We start from the raw sequence: 26215 nt of genomic DNA on the forward strand, positions 1-26215 counted from the left end.
TTTTATTTTTCTTTGCTATTTGGGCTTATTGGACCCTAATTAGAATAAAAACTTAAAATCATCTTTTCATAAGATGTACTTAGTCCAAAAGTAACTGTGGTGGGCGTGGCCTGCGGACCTGCAGCGAAGCGGGGTGTGGTAGAACCGGCTTCGAGATTAGCGACAGGTGCAGAGATGACACAGCTGAGAGTGTTTGTCTAATCACCTGTCGCTCTGTTAAAAGCCGGATCGGGAAAGAGTGGTGATGTCGGTGATTGGTGGCCCAAAGAACCCGGAAGGAAGCAACTTCCACAGTAACAAACTTGTACTTCATGTGTAGTGATGTGTTAATTTTCATTTTTACACTTTTTTTCCCCCAAATTCCACTGTATGTTGTACGCTTCTGAAACCACCAGATAGCAGTATACGTGTCCATATGTCGGCATGAGACCCCAATTCAGTAGTGTAAACAATTTTGGAAATAAGATTTATTTATTTGATAAAACCCAACACCAAGAATAAACATTTGAAAGGCAATTTAAAATAAATAAAGAATAGTGAACAACAGGCTGAATAAGTGTACGTTATATGACACATAAATAACCAACTAAGAAAGTGCCTGGTATGTTGACGTAACATATTATGGTAAGAGTCATTCAAATAACTATAACATATAGAACATGTTATACTTTTACCAAACAATCTTTCACTCCTAATCGCTAAATCCCATGAAATCTTATACGTCCAGTCTCTTATGTGAATGAGCTAAATAATATTTGATATTTTACGGTAATGTGTTAATAATTTCACGCATAAGTCGCTCCTGACTATGAGTCACACCCCTCGCCAAACTATGAAAGAAAACTGCGACTTATAGTCCCAAAATTACGGTAATGTATTATGTTGAATCTGCTTACATCAGGGGTGCCCATTACGTCGATCGCGAGCTACCAGTCGACCGCGGGGGGTGTGTCAGTCGATCTCGAGCCAGGCTTTTAAAAAAAAAATAGACCTAAAAATTAGTGATCATCAATCTTCACCAAGACGTCACTTAAATGACATTCACGGTACCGGAGGGTCTTGTGAGATGACGCTGGCTGCTGCAAGATCATTATAATTCAAATATGACCGAGAGGAAGGCGAAAAACACTTTTTATTTCAACAGACTCTCGCGCCGTACCTTCCGTCAAAACTCTAAAGGCCAACTGCACATTTCCTATCTTCACAATAAAAGCCCTGCTTCATGCTGCCTGCGCTAACTAAATACAGAGTCTCGGAAAAGTGGCGTGCACAAGCGATCCCTCAGAAAGCTGGCGTGCACATCACTTGTGCACGCCAGCTTTCCGAGACTCTTATTTTGTCAGCGCAGGCAGCATGAAGCAGGGCTTTTATTGTGAAGATAGGAAATGTGCAGTCGGCCTTTAGAGTTTTGACGGAAGGGACGGCGCGAAAGTCTGTTGAAATAAAAAGTGTTTCTCGCCTTCCTCTCTGTCATTTTTTCATAATAATGAACTGGAAGCAGCCGGCGTCATCTCACAAGACCCTCGGGTGCCGTGAATGTCAATCAAGCAAGCTACGGAATTTGCCGCCAATGTTTTTCTTGTAAAGTGTATGGAAGCTGGATGAATTAGATGCCAAAAACCAACCACTTTCATGTGGTATTGTACAGAAAGGACAACTTTTTTTCTCCTCCATTTGAAAATGTGGGCGTTATCATCATTACTGTCTGATTCCAATCAATGCAAGTCATCAGAATCAGGTAATACACCAACTTATATTCTTGTATTTGTGAAAGAAAGACATCTATATGTGTTACACATGCTTGTATTATCATTAAACACATTTAACTTGTTTACAAAAATGTCTCTTTCATAAATAAATAAATATAAATGATATATATAAATGAGGTAGAGCCCCTCGAGTTGGTCAATTGAAAAGTAGCTCGCCTGCAGAAAAAGTGTGGGCACCCCTGGTCTACACAGTTCTCTTCCACACCTTTCTTTGCACTTCTATATTTTTTATATTTTTATATATTAACAAGTTGTTTTAAAAAAATTATCTTGCATGCACACACCACACTGTATGGAATGGCCTCAATCTCTTTACCCCGCGTAAGGACAATAAACCTGATTCTGATTCTGATTCTGAAGATCTAGATATTGTAAAACGTCCGGAGTGTGTTTACATCATCACATATTTATAAAATATCAGATATCAGTAGTGATGATTTCAATAGTCCATTTGTTATCAAGTAACCGTCAGATGAGGTTATACAGTAACTGCTCATTAAATAAAGTACAGTCCGCCTTATGTTGATAACATTTGTAAAAGAGGCCAAGGTGCATCTTTATCTGATGTACCTATACTATATAAGGAACTGAAAGTCTCAAAAACATGAACTCTCCTCAAAATGACAACGGTCCGTGATTTGGGATTTACTCTTTTGGTGCTGCTCTCTGCAGTGGGAGCAGCAATGCTACAAGAGTGAGTGACTTTTTCCTTCACCACATTTTTAAACACTTTCAGCTGGCTTACTCAATTTTTGTCAATTCTAAATAATTATGACTCGCTAAACGATCATTTCAAGTTGATATTTTGAATCAAATGGGTGTTGATTGAGGATTAAAATCTTTACAAAATCTGCACATGTTGGCAGTTCAATGCTGCGTGTAGCATGAATTAACTTTATGTCTTTACATGGTGTTCAGTGTTTTTTTTTATAGAGAGCAGGAAGGTTTTAAGAAAGAGGTGTGAATGTACTTAATCGTGTTTGATGTGGTCAACAGAAACACGTACGATTACTACAAATATCACCCTATGTCAGAGGTAAAAATACGCAACACACAATTAGATGGCTCGCACATACACACACACACACACACACACACACAGTCTAACATCTTTCAATCCATCAGATCTCTGAGTGGATGGTTCAGATTGCGAAGGATCACCCCGACATTGTAACGAGAATGGAGTATGGAAAGACCTACGAGTTCAGGACTATTACCTTGCTCAAGGTCAAACAACCTATTTATTTTATACGCTCAATCACAAATTAATAAAACACAAATGTGTTCGCTTTCACTCCTTAGATTGGTGTGAATACTGGAGAGAAGAAGAAAGCTATCTGGATGGACTGTGGTATCCACGCCAGGGAGTGGATCGCTCCAGCCTTCTGTCAGTACTTTGTCAGACAGGTAATCATTGATAGGACACGGACAGAAATGTTGCATAAACAAAAACTCTGAACATGATTTTATCATTTCAGATCTTGCAGACATATAAGACTGACCCAAGAATTGGACTGATGTTGAAGAACCTAGACTTTTACATAACCCCAGTACTCAATATGGACGGCTACATCTTTTCATGGAGGGACAACTCGGTCAGTGTTGCATTTCTTGACACGTTTCCATTGTATTTTTCCATTGCCTTTTATTCAAAATGCCATACTGTCATCACCGGATACAAAAGACAGACACGTGAGGACAAGATCATTAATACAGTGAAGCACTTCCAAATGACAGAAACAGCCACTACAGGACTAGACTAGAGATGAGCTTACTGACTGGACAGTACGTTTGTAGTCATGCTATCAGTTCGTTCATTGCTTCTGACTGTTAATAATCCTTTGATAAATATTTGTAATGTTAAAATATGATGTAACATTACAAGAAAATACAACAAAAAATATCACTACATGTTTCAGGGACTGGTCAACATATTGACCAAGTAGTTACAGAAGCAATGTTGACTCAAAACAAGAAGATTTTGGGTCCACTCTACACAGGTCGTATCGTGGGGTCTGTACGTTCTCCCACAATTCACACGTATCCATCCATCCATCCATCCGAGGTCGGGTCGCGGGGGCAGCAGCCTAAGCAGGCAAGCCCAGACTTCCCTCTCCCCATCCACTTCGTCTAGCTCTTCCCGGGTGATCCCGAGGCATTCCCAGGCCAGCCGGGAGACATAGTCTTCCCAACGTGTCCTGGATCTTCCCCGTGGCCTCCTACCGGTTGGAAGTGCCCTAAACACCTACCTAGGGAGGCGCTCGTGTGGCATCCTGACCAGATGCCCGAACCACCTCATCTGTCTCCTCTCGATGTGGAGGAGCAGCGGCTTTACTTTGAGTTCCTCCCGGATGGCAGAGCTTCTCACCCTATCTCTAAGGGAGAGCCCCGCCCCCTGTGGAGGAAACTCATTTTGGCTGCTTGTACCCGTGATCTCATCCTTTCGGTCATGACCCAAAGCTCATGACCATAGGTGAGGATGGGAACGTAGATCAACCTGTAAATTGAGAGCTTTGCCTTCCGGCTCAGCTCCTTCTTCACCACAACGGATCGGTACAACGTCCGCATTACCGAAGACGCCGCACATATCCGCCTGTCGATCTCACGAACCACTCTTCCCCCACTCGTGAACAAAACTCCTAGGTACTTGAACTCCTCCATTTGGGGCAGGGTCTACTCCCCAACCCGGAGATGGCACTCCACCCTTTGGACTCGGACTCGGACTTGGAGGTGCTGATTCTTATTCCGGTCGCTTCACACTCGGCTGCGAACCGATCCAGTGAGAGCTGAAGATCCCGGCCAGATGAAGCCATCAGGACCACATCATCTGCAAAAAGCAGAGACCTAATCCCGGGGCCACCAAACCGGAACCCTTTAACGCCCTGACTGTGCCTAGAAATTCTGTCCATAAAAGTTAGGAACAGAATCGGTGACAAAGGGCAGCCTTGGCGGAGTCCAACTCTCACTGGAAACGTGTCCGACTTACTGCCGGCAATGCGGACCAAGCTCTGACACTGATCGTACAGGGAGCGGACTGCCACAACAATAAAGTCTGATACCCCATACTCTCTGAGCACTCCCCACAGGACTTCCCGAGGGACACGGTCGAATGCCTTCTCCAAGTCCCCAAAGCACATGTAGACTGAAAAATGACCTGCGGGCCGTACTTTGGACACCCCTGACCTATGGGGATCGCGGAACTCTGGATAAAGCGCCGGGAATGCCATGCCATGTGGTCCTGGTCACAAAGATGACCCGGACCACAGCGCATCTCTACCCGGCTTCATAACCTCATGTGCAGATAGACACACTCCTGAGCGGTAAAAAGAGAAGCGGTGGGTCACCTTGGTGAACGGGAGGTGGTGTAATCCCGGACATATTACTGTAAAAGAGGTTTCCATGCCGGACATCGAACTTCTAGCTGTTGAAATTCGACCATATTATTTGCCAAGAGAGTTTACATCTGTAATCTTCATCGGAGTGTACGCCCCTACTTCTGCAGACAAGGCTGCTGCTTGCGACACCATTCATGCCGCTGTTGCTAGGCAACAGACCAAACACCCCAACGCCCTTATTCTCATTTCGGGTGATTTGAATCACACCAATATGAGCACTGTGCAACAAGGGACAACAAAACTCTGGACCTACTTTCTTATCACAATCTGTTGCTTTTAACAATCAATATGTTCCTGCTGTGAAGAGGCAGCCTGTCTCAACAAAATCAGTGCGGAGGCGGAACCAAGAAGCATATCTCGCCCTGCAGGACTGTTTTAAGACCACAGACTGGGACGTGCTTTATAGGCCTCACGGGACAGACAATGACAGCATCACAGACTGCATCACTTTCTGTGGGGATTTCATCATCCCTACAAAAACTGTCCAGTTACCCAAATAAAAGGCCAGGGATCACCAGCCAGCTAAAGGTGCTGCTGAATAAAAAGAAAGCGAGCCTTCAGATATGGTGATCGAGACGAGTTGGGGAGGATGCAGTGGCAGCTTAAAGTTCAGCTGCGAGAAGGAAACGATGCTTACAGAAGGAAGCTAGAGGCCAAACTCCAGCAGAATAACATTCGGGATGTGTGGAAGGGCATGAAAACTATCACAGGCTTCAATAACAAAGCTGGATTAGGGCGTAAATAGAGCCAACAAGCTGAATTTGTTTTTCAATAGATTTAGGAATACACCCCTTACTGACCCTCCCCCATCTATTCCTGTCCTTACACCTCCCCTGACCATCGATCCACAAACTCTTTCATTGTTGCCTGCCACAGCTGTGTGGAATCAACCCCTGGGTCCTGAACACTTGTGCTGCTCAGCTGACTGAGATCTTCATACTTCCCAACCCTCCCGGATTTTCCGGGAGACTCCCGAAATTCAGCACCTCTCCCGAAAACCTCCCAGGACAAATTTTCTCCCGAAAATCTCACGAAATTCAGGCGGAGCTGGAGGGGGCGTGGCCTGAGTGAGGACAGCCTGTTTTCACGTCCGCTTTCCCACAATATACACAGCGTGTCTGCCCAATGACGTTATAACTGTAGAATGATCGAGGGCGAGTTCTTGGTTTCTTATGTGGGTTTATTGTTAAGCAGTTTCATTAACGTCCTCCCAGCGCGGTAACAACACACAACAACAGCAGTCACGTTTTCGTCTACTGTAAAGCAGTTTGTCTGCCGTAAACAGCAATGTTGTGACATTCCTAAACAAGACAATACTGCCATCTACTGTACATGCACCACAACACCTCCAGGCAACACCTCCATGCAACTTCAACCCTTTACTAATACCCTCCGCCATTCACATCCCATCTCCCCGGATTGTAAATAACCTAATGTAAATAATCAAATGTATTTCTAATATATATACTTGTTCTTATGCTATCTGAACTCACTATGTTCTCTGCTCGCTGTACATATTCTACTTAGTAAGACCTACACTGTTTCAATGTCTATTTCTCTGTTGATGCAATTGTTGATGACTAAAGTACTGATATCCACCAAAGCTCCTGACTCCCCACCCCCTGATTGTAAATAATGTAAACAATTCCATGTATACATTATGATCATTAACTTGTGTGATGACTGTAATATGCTGATAGTATATTGCAATTTGCAATTTTTTCAATTAATAATGGAGAAGTCAAAGTAGAAAGATGGAGTTGGGAAGCTTTAGCCTTTAGCCACACAAACACACGGTGATTCGTTGTTTAAAATTCCCGGAGGTGAAGCTTTACAATGGATCAGAGCGGTCAAGCGAACATGGCTCCCGACCATTTGTCAACCGGCAGGTTTCGGTGAGAAAATTGTGTTAAAAGGCCCCTCTTACCGGAGATCTGTGGAGTTTGTGCCGCCCTTGTATCTGCCCTGACTTCCCTCAGACACTGGCCTCAAGACACCCGTGGACACACCCTCCGACTATCAGGTACTATTTAATCTCACTAAAACACTAGCAACACAATAGAAAGATAAGGGATTTACCAGAATTATCCTAGTAAATGTGTCTAAAAACATCTGAATCCGTCCCAATGCAATCACCTTTTTTATTTATTTATTTATTTTTTATCTATTTTTCTTTCTAGTCCTTCGCTATCAATATCATCATCCACAAATCTTTCATCCTCGCTCAAATTAATGGGGAAATTGTCGTTTTCTCGGTCCGAATAGCTCTTGCTGCTGGAGGCCCCCATTAAAAACAATGTGAGGACGTGAGGAGCCCTCACCCTTGTGACGTCATCGTCAGCGAGGCTTTTTTATCAGCACCAAAAGTTGCGAACGATGTTCTCTACTAAATCCTTTCAGCGAAAATATGGCGACATCGCGAAATGATCAAGTATGACACATAGAATGGACCTGCTATCCCCGTTTAAATAAGAAAATCTCATTTCAGTAGGCCTTTAAAAACAAAACACACTGATCCAAAAGGGTCCTACTCATTAAAATGTTAAAAAATAAATCATCTTTTTTTTTACTCTTTACTTTTAACACAATGGTCTCGAGATCAACTTCCGATCTATCCGTCAATTATCCGTCAACGTTGTAATATGCTGATAGTATATATTTGTACCATGAATTGATTAACGTGGACCCCGACTTAAAATAGTTGAAAAAATTATTAGGGTTTTACCATTTAGTGGTCAATTGTACATAATCTGTACTGTACTGTGCAATCTACTAATACAAGTTTCAATCAATCAATCAATCATGCATACGTGACAATAACATCTATGGCTTGTAGAGAGTGCAGTGCACAACTGCGCACAAAACAGCTATAAATATACTCCTCCCCTCTTAACCACGCCCCCAACCACGCCACCCCGACCACGCCCCCAAACCCCCACCTCCCGAAATCGGAGGTCTCAAGGTTGGCAAGTATGCTGAGATCTTGCACTTCATCTTCAATCTGAGTCTGAAGTTGGAAAGGGTACCAGCGCTATGCGCAGTGCCGGTCCCCAAGAAACTCATCCCATTGGGCTTGAATGACTTTAGACCGGTTGCCCTGACGTCTCATGTCATGGAGGTCCTCGAGAGACTTCTGCTGGCTCAGCTGAGACCCCTGGTGGCTCCTTCCCGGACCCTCTAGAGCAGGGATGGGCATTACGTCGATCGCGATCGACTGGTCGATCTCGGAGGGTGTGTCAGTCGATCTCAAGCCAGGCATTAAAAAATAGACATAAAAATGAGCAATCATCAATCATACCAAGACTTCACTTTCGTCAGTTGTTTGACATTCTCGGCACCCGAGGATCTTGTGAGATGACGCTGGCTGCTGCGAGCTCATATATAAGAAAAAAATCACTAACAGGGCGGACGCAGAGAAACACATTTTATTTCTAGAGACTCCGTACCTACTGTCAAAACTCTAAAGACCGACTGCACAGTTCCTGTCTTCACCATAAAAGACCTGTTTCATCCTGCCTGTGCTAACAAAATAAGAGTCTCAGAAAGCTAGCGTGCACAAGCTAGCAAGCTACGGAGTTTGATGCCAAGGTATTTCTCCCCCGCCCTCAGCGACCGCTTTCTCACTTGCTTGCCCACCCGCACAGTCACTGACGTCACTCACCTGCTGCCAGACATTAAAGGGCCACACACATATGCTACTCTCATAACAAAGTGTTTAAAAACGAGTATGCAAGTTGGACAAATGAGATGCCAAATCCAACCACTTTCATGTGGTATTGGACAGAAAGGAGGACTTTTTTTTTTCCTCCATTTTTGAAAATGCGGACGTTATCAGCACCACTGTCTAATTCCAATCAATGCAAGTCATCAGAATCAAATACACCAACTTATATTCTTGTCTTCATGAAAGAAAGGAATCTATGTGTGTTAAACATGCTTGTATTATCATTAAACACCATTAACTTGTTAACAAAAATGCCTCTTTCATAAATAAATAAATATAAATTATAAATAGGAATGAGGTAGATCTCCTCGACTTGGTCAATTGAAAAGTAGCTCACCTGCAGAAAAAGTGTGAGGGCCCCTGCTCTAGAGTTTGCGTATTAGCCCCATGTAGGAGGATGATGATGATGTTATCTACCTGCTGCAGCATGCTCACTCTCACCTGGATGGTGGGCGGGGCACTGTGACATCATCTTCTTTGATTTCTGCAGTCCCTTTAACACCAGCCAATTCTGATGAGTGACAAGTTGCTCAGGTTCGGTGTCGGTTTATCCATTGTCTCCTGGATCACTGATTACTTGTCTGATAGGCCCCAGTGTCGGATACTGCAGTCAGTGGTGTAGGTGCTCCACAGGGGACTGTCCTGTCTCCTTTCCTGTTCACCTCAGACTTCCAGTATAGTTCCAGGACCTGCCACCAGCAAAAATACTATGATCACTCTACAGTGGTTGGGCGATTCAGAGAGGGACCGGAATCGGAGTGCAGGACACTGATCGCAGACTTAGTGGAGTGGTCTCAGGTGAACCATCTGCTCCTTAATGTGGACAAGACCAAGAAGATGGTCATCGACTTCAAGAAGAAAATGACCCCTGTGGAGCCCATCAACATCCAGAGCCAGGAGGTGGCAGTAGTGGGGCGGTAAAAGTACCCGGGAGTCCACTTGAACAGTAGACTGGACTGGAAGGACAACAGCAAAACTGTATACAAGAAGGGCATGAGCAGACTCTTTTTCCTAAGGAAGCTCAGGTCCTTTAATGTGAGCAGCAAGCTGTTGGAGATCTTTTATCAGTCTGTGGTGGTCTGTGCCCTGTACTTTGCAGTGGTCTGTTGGGGGAGCAGCACCAGCAAAAGGGACTTAAACCGGATTGACAAACTAATCCAGAATGCCGGCCAAACTATTGGCAGGCAGTTGGAGGCGTTTGTGTCCGTGAGGGACAGGAGGACACTGGAAAAAACTGCTCGTCATCCTGCCCGCCCAGTCCACCCGACAATTGAGGGACAGCGGAGCTCATACTCTAACAGGCTCCTTCAGCTTCGTTCCCACAGTGTTTGATTCAAGAACTACAGACATACTTATTATTATTAATACGGCTTATTAGTGATTCCCAAAGCCCAAAAAAAGTCTGCGGGCTGTAGAGCTTTTTCATTTCGGGCTCCAGTACTCTGGAATGCCCTCCCGGTAACAGTTCGAGATGCCACCTCAGTAGAAGCATTTAAGTCTCACCTTAAAACTCATTTGTATACTCTAGCCTTTAAATAGACTCCCTTTTTAGATCAGTTGATCTGCCGTTTCTTTTCTTTTTCTTCTATGTCCCACTCTCCTTTGTGGAGGGAGTCCGGTCCGATCCGGTGGCCATGTACTGCTCGCCTGTGTATCGGCTGGGGACATCTCTGCGCTGCTGATCCGCCTCCGCTTGGGATGGTTTCCTGCTGGCTCCGCTGTGAACAGGACTCTCGCTGCTGTGTTGGATCCGCTTTGGACTGGACTCTCGCGACTGTGTTGGATCCATTATGGATTGAACTTTCACAGTATCATGTTAGACCCGCTCGACATCCATTGCTTTCCTCCTCTCCAAGGTTCTCATAGTCATCATTGTCACCGACTTCCCACTGGGTCAATATTGTCACCGATGTCCCACTGAGTGTGAGTTTTCCTTGCCCTTATGTGGGCCTACCGAGGATGTCGTAGTGGTTTGTGCAGCCCTTTGAGACACTAGTGATTTAGGGCTATATAAGTAAACATTGATTGATTGATTGATTGACATACAGCAATGGATGATATCTGTCTATTACCTGGCCGCTTCTATGTTAGCTAATATTATTTAAAAATATTATATAATATATATCAGTATATGTTATATATTGTGTATATATAATACGTAAATATTACGTATATGTTATATGCATTTTTAGTCTAAGTTATACCTTTTTTTTTTCGCCCTCTTTTTATGCCTTTGTGTGCGTTATCCTTACCCTTTCCAATGTTTTGTAACTGATCAATTTTCTTTTGTGGCTCAGTAAAGTTTTTTCTAAGTGTAAGTCTCAGTCTTAAAATGAAGCAACAAGTGCTTTATTATTAACTTGTTACTCTGACCCATTTAGACTCGTCTATGGAGAAAGAGCAGGTCACCAGGTCCTGCAGGCTGCAACTGCTCCGGGACCGACCTCAACCGCAACTTCAACTCAAACTGGGGAAGTGAGTGTTTCAACCATAAAAACAAAACAATCGAATTGGCAATGGCACTTATTGTTCATCGATGTTGGTGAACAGGACTCAAAAGAGAGTGACTTGTGGCTCTACACAAGATTTGTTGGTGGCGTGTACTATGAGTGACAGGTTGCATGTGATCTAGAAGCAATGAGTGTGCATTTGAAAAAATCAAGTGCAATTCCCCTTTTTGAAGGGGAATTGCACTTGATGGGGGGAATTTTGCCTATCATTCACAATCCTCTGCGATGAGGTGGCGACTTGTCCAGGGTGTACCCTGCGTACTGCCCAAATGCAGCTGAGATAGGCTCCAGCGACCCCCCGTGTCCCCAAAAGGGACAGCCGGTAGAAAATGGATGGATGGATGGATTCACAATCCTTATGTAAGACAAAAACACACATTTTTTTCAATGCATTCAAAATTGTAAATACATGTGCTTACAATTTAGCCATTTGGAGTCGCTCTATTTTGCCTACAAAGCCCTTAAAAACATCCATACACCTCCCATTAAGGTTTTGTATACATGCTGTAAGTATATATGTAATGTAGTAATGAGCGCATTTATAATAGCATTTAATACTTACGTAGTTTGCTCATTTTAGGTATATGCGGCACATAAAATTCAAAAAACACATCACAATGTTTGCTTGTTTTTTAACATCATTTCAGGAGAGCCAACAAACATAATAAAAAATCACTTACTGTGCGATGTCTGCTGTCATTAAAATGTCGGCTGATAGAATCTTTTTGTAGAATCTTGTTATAGTCCGTTATGTTGTAGTCCGTTGTTATGAAGAATGACTAGTAATCCTCCCGAAGTAAAGGGGGTAGAACCAAGCACATCTAAATTAGTTGTCAAAATGTACCAACATGTCTGATTACATCCTTGTCCTTCTACTATCCAGGTGAGAGACATGACTTATGATGTAGACCAGGGGTGTCAAACTCAAATACAGAGTGGGCCAAAATTTTAAACTGAAAAAAGCCGCGGGCCAAGGTTGAACAAATTAACCTTTTAATAGGGACCCAAACAAGTTTTGCATTGAATATTGAACAAGCGAGACTTATATGACTTTATAGTGACATGCAAAATCGAGTTTCAAATAATACTAATAATTTGAAAATAGCAATGGCATATCAAATGAAATTTAAATAGAAATTGAATGCCTCTTTTCTATTTGCAGCCTTCTCAGGTAAATATCAAAATAAACTTTTCCCACAAGCTAATAATAAATTTGTATATTGTAGCGTCCAGGAAGAAGTAGTGCTGCAATGGGTTCTGTGTATTTGTTCTGTTGTGTTTATGTTGCGTTACAGGGCGGATGTTCTCCCGAAATTTGCTTGTCATTCTCGTTTAGTGTTGGTTCACAGTGTGGCGCATATTTGTAACAGTCTTAAAGTTCTTTATACGGCCACCCTCAGTGTGACCTGTATGGCTGTTGACCAAGCTTGCATCGCATTAGCGTGTGTGTGTGTGTGTGTGTGTGTGTGTGTGTGTGTGTGTGTGTGTGTGTGTGTGTGTGTGTGTGTGTGTGTGTAAAAGCCACAAATATCATGTGACTAGGCCGGCACGCTGTTTCTACGTAGGAAAAGCGGACGTGACGAAAGGTTTTAGAGGACGCTTAAGGCAGTGCTTTTAAGGCACGCCCCCAATATTGTTGTCCAGGTGGGAATCGAGAGAAATTTGGGAGAATGGTTGCCCCCTGGTGATTTTCGGGAGGGGCACTGAAATTTGGGAGTTTCCTTGGAAAATCGGGGGTGAGGGTTAGCAAGTATGAGTATTAGCGGTGAATGCGGTTTTACAGCTACACCACCGCTGTATAATACCGGCGGGCCAGCTCTAATGTTAATTTGATATTCCCTCAAGGGCCAAATGAAAATTCACGACGGGCCATATTTGGCCCGCGGGCCAGACTTTGACACCCATGATGTAGACTAAGGTTCCACGACCAGGGAAGCGAGGAAACAGCTGACCAGTCAATATAGGCAACTTAAGCACACACGCTATAGTTTGTCTGCATTAGACAACTGAAACATATGCACACTGATCACCAGCATCTGTAATGACTAAAATGCAAGAAAGTGCATAATGAAAAACATCTTTTCATATAGGAGGTAGAATATAGTAATATATTTTACTCACGGCGGGGGAAGGAGACGACCCCAAAATCAGGATCGGTTCAACAGGCTTATTGAACCCTTTGATGAGTGTGTGGGAGGTGTATGCTACTCTATGTGTTTGGTGTGAAACGATGTGTAGGATTAACAATGTTCATGTTACCGGGGTTTGTTGTAAGTGTGCGTTGGATGAATCTTTTGTCAGTCCAGAGGGGCAAGGGAGAAGATAGTCCGTGGGCAAGCAAGCGGTTGGGGACTGGAGAGAAGCAACGAGGTCCGTGTCCAAGCAGGGATTGAGAATTGAGGGAGGCAGTCCAAAGTCCAGAGAGGAGTCGAGGCACACAGCTCGATCACGGGGAACAGGAAGAACAGTGCGGGGAACACAATGGACATAAGACACGGGAATAAGGAAGTCACAGGGAGAGACCAAGTACACAGGAGGGAAAGCCAGAGACGGGATGCTTACTAAAATGAGTGAACTAGGTTCCGGCAAAGGATCTTCGGGTCCGCTGGTCTTTGTGCTGCCTTCCCTAATTACCGTATGTCCTTGGATAGCCACCGGGCGCGTTTTCATTTCAAAATTGCGGAGGAGTTTTTTTTTTGTTCTCATGGTGTCAACCAGGGTTCTTGTTCCACAGCCACACAGATCACACTAATGGTTGCGATACAAAACAACTTCAAAACTCCCACCAACACGCGCTACACGCCGCGAACCCACATTAAACGATGACAAACACACTTCTGGAGAACATACGTCCTGCAAAACACCACAAACGTAACACAATACCTACCCACAATGCAATGCATCCACGACTCCTGGCTACACCGTCCATACACCCGCTGGCACCAGACCCTGCCTCCCCTCCCCTCCGTGCGTCAGTTGAGGTGGGCGGGATTGGGGGCGCGTGTATAATAGCCATGTATCACGGATACACGGCACTATGGGTAATCCCTATGCTGCGTTTAGAATGTTCCACAGTGCCAATGCTCTCCAGAAATGTGCTTGGTGAGGGTTCACTGAGTGCGGCGCACACTAGTAAGAGCCACATCACAAACATCAGTGTAAAAGGTATGGCTGTTGACCAAGTGTGCATTGCAATCTCGTGTAAGAAGCAGCGAAATGCATGGGTCCGGCCGGCACGAAGACAGCATGGTGTAAAAGTGAGCGCGATGACATGCTGTAGAGCAGTGCTCCCCAACCACCGGGTCGCGGACGCAGAATATTTTATTGTTATTTTCTTTTTTTAATCACACTCAATTTTTTACTGCATGCTATTGGTATGCGCAGGGGTGACAAGAGGTTTTAAAATTGAATAATTTGAATAAGCGCAGGAGTGAGAAGAGGTTTTCAATTAATTACCGCCCCGGCGGCTATTCAAGGAAATACGGTAGTCCCAGGTGCGCTGATTAGTGATTGACTGCAACTTTGCCGAGGGGTGGCAGTGATACGGCCAGAGCGAGCAGGGGCTTGTCCTGGCGTGCTGCCAGAGGAGGTGCCGGCAGAGCTTGCCGCAGATGACATGCAAGATTGTGCCGTGACAATATATTTCCTAAACAAAAAAAAACAAATAACATTTTCAGAAAATATGCCAGCAGACACCAATACGCATCAATTGAATACATTTTATTCAGCCCCATAAGACAAGTGCTAAATAAAATGCCAGATAATGCTCGCAAAACAGTGATAAAAGTTGATGAATCACATTGCATGTGCTATATAACACTATATGCAATTTGTCCTCCCAATATTATGGCTGTTTAGATGAAGACTGAGGCAAAATGGATGCCTCACCTTATTCAGCTCACTTAAGAGATGCAATCTTCTTTGCACATGTTTAGTAGATTAGCTCTGCATGTGGTATCAGGTTTGCACGTGTTTTAGTGCACTTAAACCTTTCATAAATCAGGCCCTTAGAATTCATTATCAATAGTGGATGTGACCAGATAAAAGGAGGCTTGTTGTGGCTCCAAACAAGATTTGTTTGTGGCCCCATGTTGGTCTTTAGTAATACTGTACTAGAATAACAGGCTAGGGCTGACAGCAGGCTAGTGATTTTTTCTAAGACTGAAAAATGATTGGCAACAAGTAGATTTGCCTGAGAGTGTGCATAAAAAACCCCAACAAAAAGATTTCAATTGTGATTACATAAGGGATATCCATCCATCCATCCATCCATCCATCATCTTCCGCTTATCCAAGGTCGGGTCGCGGGGGCAGCAGCCTAAGCAGGGAAGCCCAGACTTCCCTCTCTCCAGCCACTTCGTCTAGCTCTTCCCGGGGGATCCCGAGGCGTTCCCAGGCCAGCCGGGAGACATAGTCTTCCCAACGTGTCCTGGGTCTTCCCCGCGGCCTCCTACCAGCTGGACGTGCATAAGGGATAATGTATCATTAATATTCTATAAGCCATGTCTAGATTTGTGTTTACTACAAATACATATTTTAACAATAAACACAAATATTCCATTAACAAGTACAAGTTGTTATGCGAATTTGAAACTATTACACCGTTTTAATGCATTTTATTAGTAGATTTAAAAAAATAATAAAATGTAAAACAAATATGACACGTTGCAATAATTTCACCTCAATATTTTGTGTATACTACTGTAAATGGAAAATGACTGCTGTTTTTATGGTAAAAAAAAAAAAAGGCAGCTCTGATGCCGGAATTTTACTGTAAAATGTACATTAGTTTTTTTTTTACTGTAAATTGCAATTTTACTGTAACATTTTGGCACTTGAGCTGCCAGTTTGTTTTTGTTTTTTTCTGTAAATGCCAAAACGGCACCACAATTTACAACAGTGTTACAGTTTTTTTCATTTAGAGAAAAATGCTGCAAAAACCACAGTAAATTTCACAATTTTAGTATGAAATCGATTGCTACCATTGCGTCGCACAATTTGATGGATAACCTGCTTCGAAATCATTATCATTAGTATTTATTTGTATTTAAAAAAAATGGTTTGAATGTTAGATGATATATTTTTGCACAATTAGACAATATTTAAGTTAAGATAATTTGTGGTTACATTGACTACATATGTATTTTTTTCTCTCACCTAAAATAGAAAGAAAGAATACATTTAGTAAGAAAAATGTGTGTGACTATCAGTGGTACTTTAACTTCATCTATAAATCTGGACACGGCTACAATACTGCTATACATGTTGATTCACCAGCGCCGGTAAATAAAAGCATACCTGAGACAAAGTATTATTGTATCCATGAGGTCATTCAGTCCAGTGGAACTAGCAAACACCTGCAGTGCACGACAGCCTCTGAAGTGCCTGGTTGCCATGATCTCGTGGCCCTAGGAAAAAAACGCATTGAGTGTTTAAAGGGGAACATTATCACAATAAAAAACAATAAAAATCAGTTCCCAGTGGTTTATTTTATTTTTCAAAGTTTTTAAAAAATTTTACCCATCATGTAATATCTTGAAAAAAGGCTTTAAAGTGCCTGATTTTCGCTATCTGTAAATCCACCCGTCCATTTTCCTGTGACGTCACATAGTGATGCCAATACAAACAAACATGGCGGATAAAAGAGCAAGATATAGCGACATTAGCTCGGATTCAGACTCGGATTTCAGCGGTTTAAGCGATTCAACAGATTACGCATGTATTGAAACGGATGGTTGGAGTGTGGAAGCAGATAGCGAAAACTAAATTGAAGAAGAAACTGAAGCTATTGAGCGAATAGCTATTGAAGCTATTCGGCGATCGCCTTCTAACCAACGATTGCATCTTTTGACCACTGGAGCAACTTAAATCCGTCGATTGGTAAGTGTTTGTTTGGCATTAAATGTGGGTGGAGGGAAAGGCTGGATGCAAATATAGCTACAAATGTACATACAGCTAGCCTAAATAGCATGTATGCATCGATTAGCTGGCAGTCATGCCATGACCAAATATGTCTGATTAGCACATAAGTCAATAACATCAACAAAACTCACCTTTGTGATTTCGTTGACTTTAACGTTGGAAATGCATCTGCTTTAAGTGTCGCAGGATATCCACACATCTCTGTCGTAGCATCGCTATCGTCGGTATAATGTGCAGAACAAACGCGGTGCAACTGACACTGGTGCAACTTGAATCCTTCGATTGGTATGTGTTTGTTTGGCATTAAATGTGGGTGGAGGGAAAGGCTGGATGCAAATATAGCTACAAATGAGGCATAACGATGCAATGTGTACATACAGCTAGCTTAAATAGCATGTTAGCATCGATTAGCATGCCGTACTAATCGATGCACACTCCATGTAAGTCAACTTGAATCCGTCCCTGATCGTGTTGTTACACCCTCCGACAACACACCGACGAGGCAAGATGTTTCCAAGGTACGGAAAACAGTTGAAAAAACGGAAAATAACAGAGCTGATTTGACTTGTGTGTGGAATGTGTTTGAGAAAATGGTATTGCTTCCCATTGTAACGTCACAGGTGAAAGGTCATCGCTCCGACAGCGAACAATTGAAAGGAGCTTAAATCGCCAAGTTCACCCTTTTAGAGTTCGGAAATCGGTTAAAAAAACATATGGGCTTTTTTCTGCAACATCAAGGTATATATTGACGCTTACATAGTTCTGGTGATAATGTTCCCCTTTAAGCCTGTATTTGAACAATAATAATAATGCATTTGAATCCTATATTTCTAAGCTTCTGATTCTTTTCATAGCAATCGGCGTGTCCTACGACTGCTGCCAACAAACCTTCTGTGGCAGAGCTCCTGAGTCTGAGCCTGAGACTCAGGCTGTCACCTACTTTGTAGGAAGCAGGAAGGAGGACTTCCTGTGTTTCCTCACCATCCACTCCTACGGCCAACTGCTCTTGGTTCCCTATGGACACCCTAACTCCACTGCCTCAAACTACAAGGAGCTGGTATGTAAAATCCCCTTTCACTCTGCAGGATGTTTACCCAAGAATTGTTTGGACCGCGAGAACCGTTGCTAAAATCAGGTTTCTAGTCTTCTTTTGGGGACACCAAAATTATCTTGTCACTTCAAAAGAAAACATGGGTGCTGTGTCAGTCAGACATACTTGCCAACCTTGAGACCTCCGATTTCGGGAGGTGGGGCATGGTCGGGGGTGGGGGTGGGGGGCGTGGTTAAGAGGGGAAGAGTATAATTCACCAACGAGTATTTCATATATATTTCATATATTAATATATATATACATATATATATATATATATATACATATATATATATATATATATATATATATATATATGAAATACTTGACTTTCAGTGATTTCTAGCTATCCATAGTTATTTTATTTTATATATATAAATAAAAGAAATAGTTGAATTTCCGACGGCACCTATCAAATACACAGTAATAAAAACACAGTTGTTCTACTAACTGTACTGTGCTTGCTGGTTACTAAAAAAAACAAAAACACTTAACTTTCACTATTTGAGTAACCTTTGTTCTGCCATTTGCGTATTGGCGAGCGATCTCTGAATCCGCGAACATATATCACGGAGTTGTTGTAGACATCCGCAAATGAGAACGGGATGTTGCTTCCAGCTATCAGCATAGCCATCTTTGTCTCAGCATAAGTTACACCATCGGGTCTCCATTTTGCGAGGTGGCCCATAATACTGGGTTGTGAACGATGCTGCGCTGCGGACGCTTTGTGCTTCGCTGACCGTTCACGGCTGACTATATCCGTTCGGCCGCCGTGTTCAATGGAGAAGTCAGTTCTACAAAATTTACAGACAACATACCCCTTCCCCTTCGAACTCTCCTGGATTAACTGAAATTCTTGTTTCCAATCTTTCTGGAACTTGCAAGAATATTTCTTAATTTTGCTCGTCGACGGTGTAATATATTGGGTTGGAGTCAATAACCAGGCGACGTGATGAAGTTACGTCTCTTTACTGTGGGCTTCAGAACAGACTCCTTAATGCATGTTCCTTGACTGCACTTAAATGTAGAATATATGTAGAATATATTTACATTCTATTCTATTCTATGTACAGTAGATGGCAGTATTGTTCTGTTTAAGAGGGTCACAACAACAGGTTCTCATGGAGCTGGAGGGGGCGTGGCCTCCAGCTCTGCCTGAATTTCGGGAGATTTTCGGGAGAAAATTTGTCCCGGGAGGTTTTCGGGAGAGGCGCTGAATTTCTGGAGTCCACCAGAAAATCCGGGAGGGTTGGCAAGTATGCAGTCAGATGTGCTCCTACTTGGCCCGTAAAGCCCACAAAGTCCTGAATGCACTATGGTGTGATTTTATCAAACATAATATGGAATCAAGGCAAAACAAAAAGGGTGGTGAAAACGGTCAATTCCACTTTCCTCTCTTGAACGAGACCCAAGCTTCCATGCGTTACCACACCCACCAAACACCACATGACCCGAAACACACACAAACATTCTGGCTCCAACAGGTGTCAAATAAAGTCCCTCCTCAGAATGAGTACCAAGGAACTTTTTTTGGGGGGCATATTCAAGTGCAAAACTACTTGGGGCATTTTATTTCACTTGTTACCCTTGAAAGGTCAATTCCTTTACCCACTCTTTCTACTAATTTGATTAAATCCTGTTAAAGGGAAACTGCGCTTTTTTTGGAATTTTGCCCATCGTTCACAATCATTATGAGAGGCATCACCGATGGATGTATTTTTTAATGCATTCTAAATATTAAATAAATGCGATCAAAAGTGTTGTGATCCGATTCCCGGATCACATCTTTTGTCTATATTTGAGTCTTTTGTGTTTCTTGTTTATGGTTTGACTTTTCCGATTCTTAGTTAGTGCACTTCCTTGTTTATATTAGTCACCATGGTTTCGTCATCTGGCAGAAAACAGGATTTATTCTAAAAAAAAAACGCAAAGTACCAAAAAATAGAAAACAAGCAAAAAGACTAAAGTGCCGATCGCACTCGATGCTAAACTAACGCTTGGTATAAACTACGGACCAGTAAAACTTACTAACTGTAGCATAAATAAACAAGACTTACGTAGCAAGGCATGGAGCTAACAACTAGAGACAAAGCAGAAACTCACGTAACAGGTCTTTGTAGCAAATAATGATGCCAGGCTGACTGACCGGCAAAGGCAGGCTTAAATAATGCCTTTGATTAGTCCTCGGGTAGCAGGTGAGCGGCCGAACACTAATCAGAGACAGGTGAACATAATGAGCAACCATGGCAACCAAAACAAACTCAAGAGGTGCACAAACAGGAATTAAAGGAGTCCAAAACTAACAGAAAACACAAAAACATGAACCGGACCAAGGATCTTGACAGCTAAGCTTTAGGAAAAGCTTAAAAAGTAGCTAAGCTAGTTAAGCTACATAGCTTAGCTACATGTAGAATTTTACTGCCCATCACTGTTTATGATCTTCAATAAACTTCCAAGGAGCAGGGAAGCAAGGAAGCAGGTGACCACTCGATGTAAACATAGAGACACACGGTAGTGATTACATCGCCGCTTTAAATAGTTTGTCTGCGTTAGCACTTGTAATAACAATATCCCTAATACTTGGTTAATATTCAAGTCATGAAGTATTGTTGGCACATTTTGAATGGTTATTTATTGGAGTTTATGGGCAGAATAGAGAACCTCCCATTGGCTTTTATTTACGTTGATTTAATATTTACAAAGCATTAAAAACAAAATCAATCCATCGTCTTGTATTGCATCATGATTGTGAAGGTTGGCAAAATGCCAAAAAACGTGCAGTTCCCCTTTAAGTTGTTCAGTAAAATCACAGAAAAAAGTCCAGCTCATACATGGTCAGACAGTGAGGTGCAGACTCTTATTTATTGTGCAGAGTAAACTAGAAGAGGCAGATATGTCAACATCAAAAATTTTGTATGTGTTGTCAAGAGGCAAAAGATTGATTGACTCAAGGTAAATCCTTCAAGTCCCACTCTAACCACCAACTATGGCAGGTGATGTTTTAGTCAGTAAGTATATCGCAATCTCCCACCTTTCCCTACTCAGTGGCCTAGTGGTTAGAGTGTCCGCCCTGAGATCGGTAGGTCGTGAGTTCAAATTCCGGCCGAGTCATACCAAAGACTATAAAAATGGGACCCATTACTTCCCTGCTTGGCACTCAGCATTAAGGGTTGGAATTTGGGGTTAAATCACCATAAATGATTCCCGGGTACAGCACCGCTGCTGCCCACTGCTCCCCTCACCTCCCAGGGAGTGATCAAGGCAGGGGCGTCACTAGACCTAATACTATACTGGGGCACGTCTGGGGCACAAATAATTCATGTGAGCCTGCAAAGCGCGCAAGCAAAAACATTTTTAGCACTTATTTATCATAAAAAATACATAAATAGTGCCTTAAACTATGAAATCATATCAGATTATGTTGTATGGATCTTTGATTAACCACCTGAAATTAACTAATGCATTTGACCTACTTGTGCACTTTTTTACTCCTGACTTCTAAACTGCTACTTGTAAAAACAAAAAGGAAGAGCAATGAATCTTTTTGAAATATTTATTGCAGTAATCATCTGCAAATTTAACATCTACAAAAGTAAAACAAAAAATAAAGCACCCCTACATCTCTGGGTTCTTTTATATTATTTAATTTCCATCTGTGGCAATGTGGCTAATCCTATTTCAGATACACAAAACTATAAAATATACACAAAACAATAAAACCACAGTAGTAGAATAAATGAACAACTGTTGTGTGTCTGTTCAGGGAATCATTTTCTGAGAAGTAAACTGTGATGTCTCGTTTTCATTTTTGCAAAGTGGTCAATCACTCTGGACAGACATGGAAATATTACAGTAACTGTTATACAGTTGACCAGTGGTTCCCAACTGCTGGCTCGTGACATAAAAGTGGATTGTGTGTCATTTTCACTGAGTCGCAGTCAGATGTGTGCATCAAATTGTGGCAACAAAACCAGATATTTTTATCCATTTTTCTAGTGACTATTAGTGAGTATTTTAGCAAAAGGCAAACCGACTAACAAGTTGGAGGAGGACTCAGGACAGAATTGGAGATATATTTTTAAAAAATTTAAATGGGGCAACAAAACCCGATATTTTCGGCCATCTTTCTGAAAACAAATACAGAAATGTTACTATTTTTTCTGGAAACAAAACCAGATGCTTTAGCTGTAGCCACTTTTCTGGTGACAAAACAAGATTATTTTAGTCAAAGTCACACCGATTAACAAGACAAGTCTACTGTGCTATTTTTCTGTGAAATAAACTTGAATGATTTAAAAATTTGGCTCACGACTTGATGATATGGAAAAATGTTTTTCTTCCTCAAGATAAACCATTTGAGAAGCACTCAACTCACACATGCTGACTCCAAATCATCATTGATGCAGAACCAGCAGACAATAACCAACATTATGTTTCATGTTCATTGGAAATTCCCCCGACAGCTCGTACAGCAAATGAATATGTTTGTCTTGATACAAGAAATAACATCAGCTAACTTAGCATCAACTTAAGACAACGATGTTGCCTAGCTAGCTGGACTTCACTTACATCTCTCATTCCTGCTGCTTCTTCCCTGCTGCGGGCGAATAACTTTCTGATATCCATCTAGGAGTTACACTTTGAGTCAAATCCAAATCAAAATGATATAATTAACAAATTGTTGTTGGCTAACGTTACCTACCTCAGCAGTGATTCGCATCCTCTCTCTCTGTCTCTCTCTCTCTCTCTCTCTCTCTCATCTGAAGTCTCGATCCACACGTGAATAAATTACCATATTAATTAGCCATGTGCTCATTGTTACGTGGAGTGAATACAGTAGCAATCAATTAACATACTAAGTAATATGTGCGCTGTTGTCTATGTTATGTAGACTTAAAACTCTGAAGCGTTTTATTTTTATTGGTGAAATTTTTACTGGGGCACTGCATATCAACACTGGGGCACGTGCCCCAGTGAAATCTGTCTGGCGACGCCCCTGGATCAAGGGTAATGGGTCAAATGCAGAGAATAATTTCGCCACATCTAGTATGTGTGTGACAATCATTGGTACTTTAACTTTAACTTCTACAGCGTAATTTTTTGAAATAGGTCACGAGCCTAGTTCAATACACAATTGGGCCCACAGGAAGAGGTTTTTGAACATTTGGTGGAAAGGGCTTTAAATGTGAAAACAAGGACATCTTTTGGTAGCGTGGCATAGATCAGCTCCTGTTGTGGTCATTCTCCAACCTGAAGGTTGTGGGACTGAACCTCAGTTATCATTGAGCAAGATACTGAACTCATAGTTGCTTTTGATGCTGTCATCAGTATGCGACTGAGGAGACCGAGTCAAACCACCTAAAATGTAAAAAAAAGTGCCTTACAAGTGACTTATAATTTATCATTCTTGTGACGTAATATAATGTGTAGATGGAAGTCGGGTTGGGTGCAGCAGAGGCCATCAAGAAGATCCACGGGAAGATCTACAGAGTAGGAACCTCCCCTGATATATTATGTAAGTAAACATATGGATCTTATCACCCTTGGCTTGAAATTTTGGCAAAAGATCATATTGATATTTGGTGCTTTTAAGATTGTATTTCTTGGACAGTATAGCTGCACACTCGTTAGGAATACTACCTCACAGCAAGAATGTTTTGGTGGGGATCTGGACTCCAATCTGGATCCTAATCTCATTTTAGACTCCTCTCCTAATGATGTCTTTCCTTTAAAATTTTCAGATCCCAACTCTGGATCTTCCAGAGACTGGGCTGCAGTACAAGGAATTCCCTTATCATATACTGTTGAGCTCAGAGATAAGGGAGAGTATGGCTTTGAGCTTCCTGAGGATCAGATCAAGCCCACCTGTGAGGAAGCCTACAGCGGAGTCCTGCACATCGTCACCTATGCCCATGATAAAGTCTTTAACAGTGCCATCGCATTCACTGGTGGGACACTCTGGACCGTGCTTGTAGTGGCAGGAGTCACCAGGATAATATCATACTGAAGAGTGCATGCATCAGTCTGAATGAAATATTTGCATTTATTTCATTTTCAAAATCTGAACATTGAGCAAACACATATGGAAAGCATGCTGGAATTGCCAGTAACAGTGTGAATTAAAGCTGCAAGCAGCGTTGGTCGGGCCCGCTTTGGCTGCTGCCCCCGCGACCCAAGCCCTGGTCTAAGTCAGACCTACATAGAGGTTTTTGTATCATGTCCCTACGACATTCCTAACCAAAGTTACAAGTAGTTTTGTCTGTGTTTTTTCCTAGGGGGTGCTAGAGCGTAATTTTGATTGCTGTCCCAATACTTTTGCCTAGTGTTAGTCCTAAGTGTCCCAATACTTTTGTCCAGTGGTAGTCCTAAGTGTCCCAATACTTTTGTCTAGTGTACCTACCTTCTCCGCATTGTGCGGGCACGCTAGTGCAGCCAACTTGAGACAACAGCAGCGCAGCAGCATCATGGTTCTTTGAAGGGTCATAAAATCCAAACCGGACCAGTAATCAAAACTTTTTCGCTATCTTTTAATCAGAAGGGTTCAATCTCTCTCATGTGCGAGTTTGAAGCCGAAACGACAAACGCGCTCAGAGGAGATAATGTTTGAAGAAAGAAACTTTTGTTTTGAAGGGGTAATTGCCAACTTCCTGTTGATTTTTGCTGAAGGATGTCAATTATTAAAATGTAGGTCTAAGTAAGACCTACATAGAGGTTTTTGTTTCATGTCTCTCCGACATTCCTACCGGAAATTACAAGCAGTTTTGTCTGTTTTTTCCTAGGGGGTGCTAGAGCGCAATTTTGATTCCTGTCCCAATACTTTTGCCTAGTGTTAGTCCTAAGTGTCCCAATACTTTTGTCCAGTGGTAGTCCTAAGTGTCCCAATACTTTTGTCTAGTGTACCTACCTTCTCTGCATTGTGTGGGGACGCTAGTGCAGCCAACTTGAGACAACAGCAGCGCAGCAGCATCATGGTTCTTTGAAGGGTTATAAAATCCAAACCGGACCAGTAATCAAAACTTTTTCGCTATCTTTTAATCAGAAGGGTTCAATCTCTCTCATGTGCGAGTTTGAAGCCGAAACGACAAACGCGCTCAGAGGAGATAATGTTTGAAGAAAGAAACTTTTGTTTTGAAGGGGTAATTGCCAACTTCCTGTTGATTTTTGCTGAAGGATGTCAATTATTAAAATGTAGGTCTAAGTAAGACCTATATAGAGGTTTTTGTTTCATGTCTCTCCGACTTTCCTACCGGAAGTTACAAGCAGTTTTGTCTGTGTTTTTTCCTAGGGGGTGCTAGAGCGCAATTTTGATTCCTGTCCCAATACTTTTGCCTAGTGTTAGTCCTAAGTGTCCCAATACTTTTGTCCAGTGGTAGTCCTAAGTGTCCCAATACTTTTGTCTAGTGTACCTACCTTCTCTGCATTGTGCGGGCACGCTAGTGCAGCCATCTTGAGACAACAGCAGCGCAGGGGTTCTTTGAAGGGTTATAAAATCCAAACCGGACCAGTAATCAAAACTTTTTCGCTATCTTTTAATCAGAAGGGTTCAATCTCTCTCTTGTGCGAGTTTGTAGCCGAAACGACAAATGCGCTCAGAGGAGATAATGTTTGAAGAAAGAAACTTTTGTTTTGAAGGGGTAATTGCCAACTTCCTGTTGATTTTTGCTGAAGGATGTCAATTATTAAAATGTAGGTCTAAGTAAGACCTACATAGAGGTTTTTGTTTCATGTCTCTCCGACATTCCTACCGGAAGTTACAAGCAGTTTTATCTGTGTTTTCTTCCTAGGAGCAGTTTTTTCTGTGTTTT

The 26215-nt window shown here is 42.3% G+C and overlaps 2 protein-coding genes and 1 long non-coding RNA gene across 3 annotated transcripts in view; 1 reads left to right on the forward strand and 2 right to left on the reverse strand.

Annotated features, from left to right (window-relative positions):
* Positions 1-13746, reverse strand: part of dhrsx (dehydrogenase/reductase (SDR family) X-linked) — a 40530-nt gene extending 26784 nt beyond the window's left edge. Inside the window, exon 1 of the mRNA XM_061904705.1 lies at positions 13520-13746. The gene's annotated coding sequence lies outside the window, so the exon portion shown is untranslated. The remainder of the gene's footprint in view (positions 1-13519) is intronic.
* Positions 2359-25120, forward strand: LOC133555165 (carboxypeptidase O-like). The gene is made up of 9 exons (XM_061904703.1): positions 2359-2463; positions 2766-2805; positions 2895-2996; positions 3072-3176; positions 3248-3364; positions 11270-11363; positions 18175-18377; positions 23841-23925; positions 24152-25120. Exons 1-9 carry the CDS (start codon positions 2390-2392, stop codon positions 24415-24417), a joined length of 1086 nt encoding a protein of 361 aa, XP_061760687.1. The 5' UTR covers positions 2359-2389; the 3' UTR covers positions 24418-25120.
* LOC133555169 (uncharacterized) overlaps positions 15104-26215 on the reverse strand; it is a 45366-nt gene continuing 34254 nt past the window's right edge. The window contains exons 3-4 of the long non-coding RNA XR_009807278.1: positions 16697-16806; positions 15104-15855 (exon numbers count right to left, since the gene is read on the reverse strand). This is a non-coding gene — a long non-coding RNA (uncharacterized LOC133555169). The remainder of the gene's footprint in view (positions 15856-16696; positions 16807-26215) is intronic.

This window comes from Nerophis ophidion, linkage group LG06, assembly GCF_033978795.1.
Source record: "Nerophis ophidion isolate RoL-2023_Sa linkage group LG06, RoL_Noph_v1.0, whole genome shotgun sequence".
Classification (NCBI taxonomy): domain Eukaryota; kingdom Metazoa; phylum Chordata; class Actinopteri; order Syngnathiformes; family Syngnathidae; genus Nerophis; species Nerophis ophidion.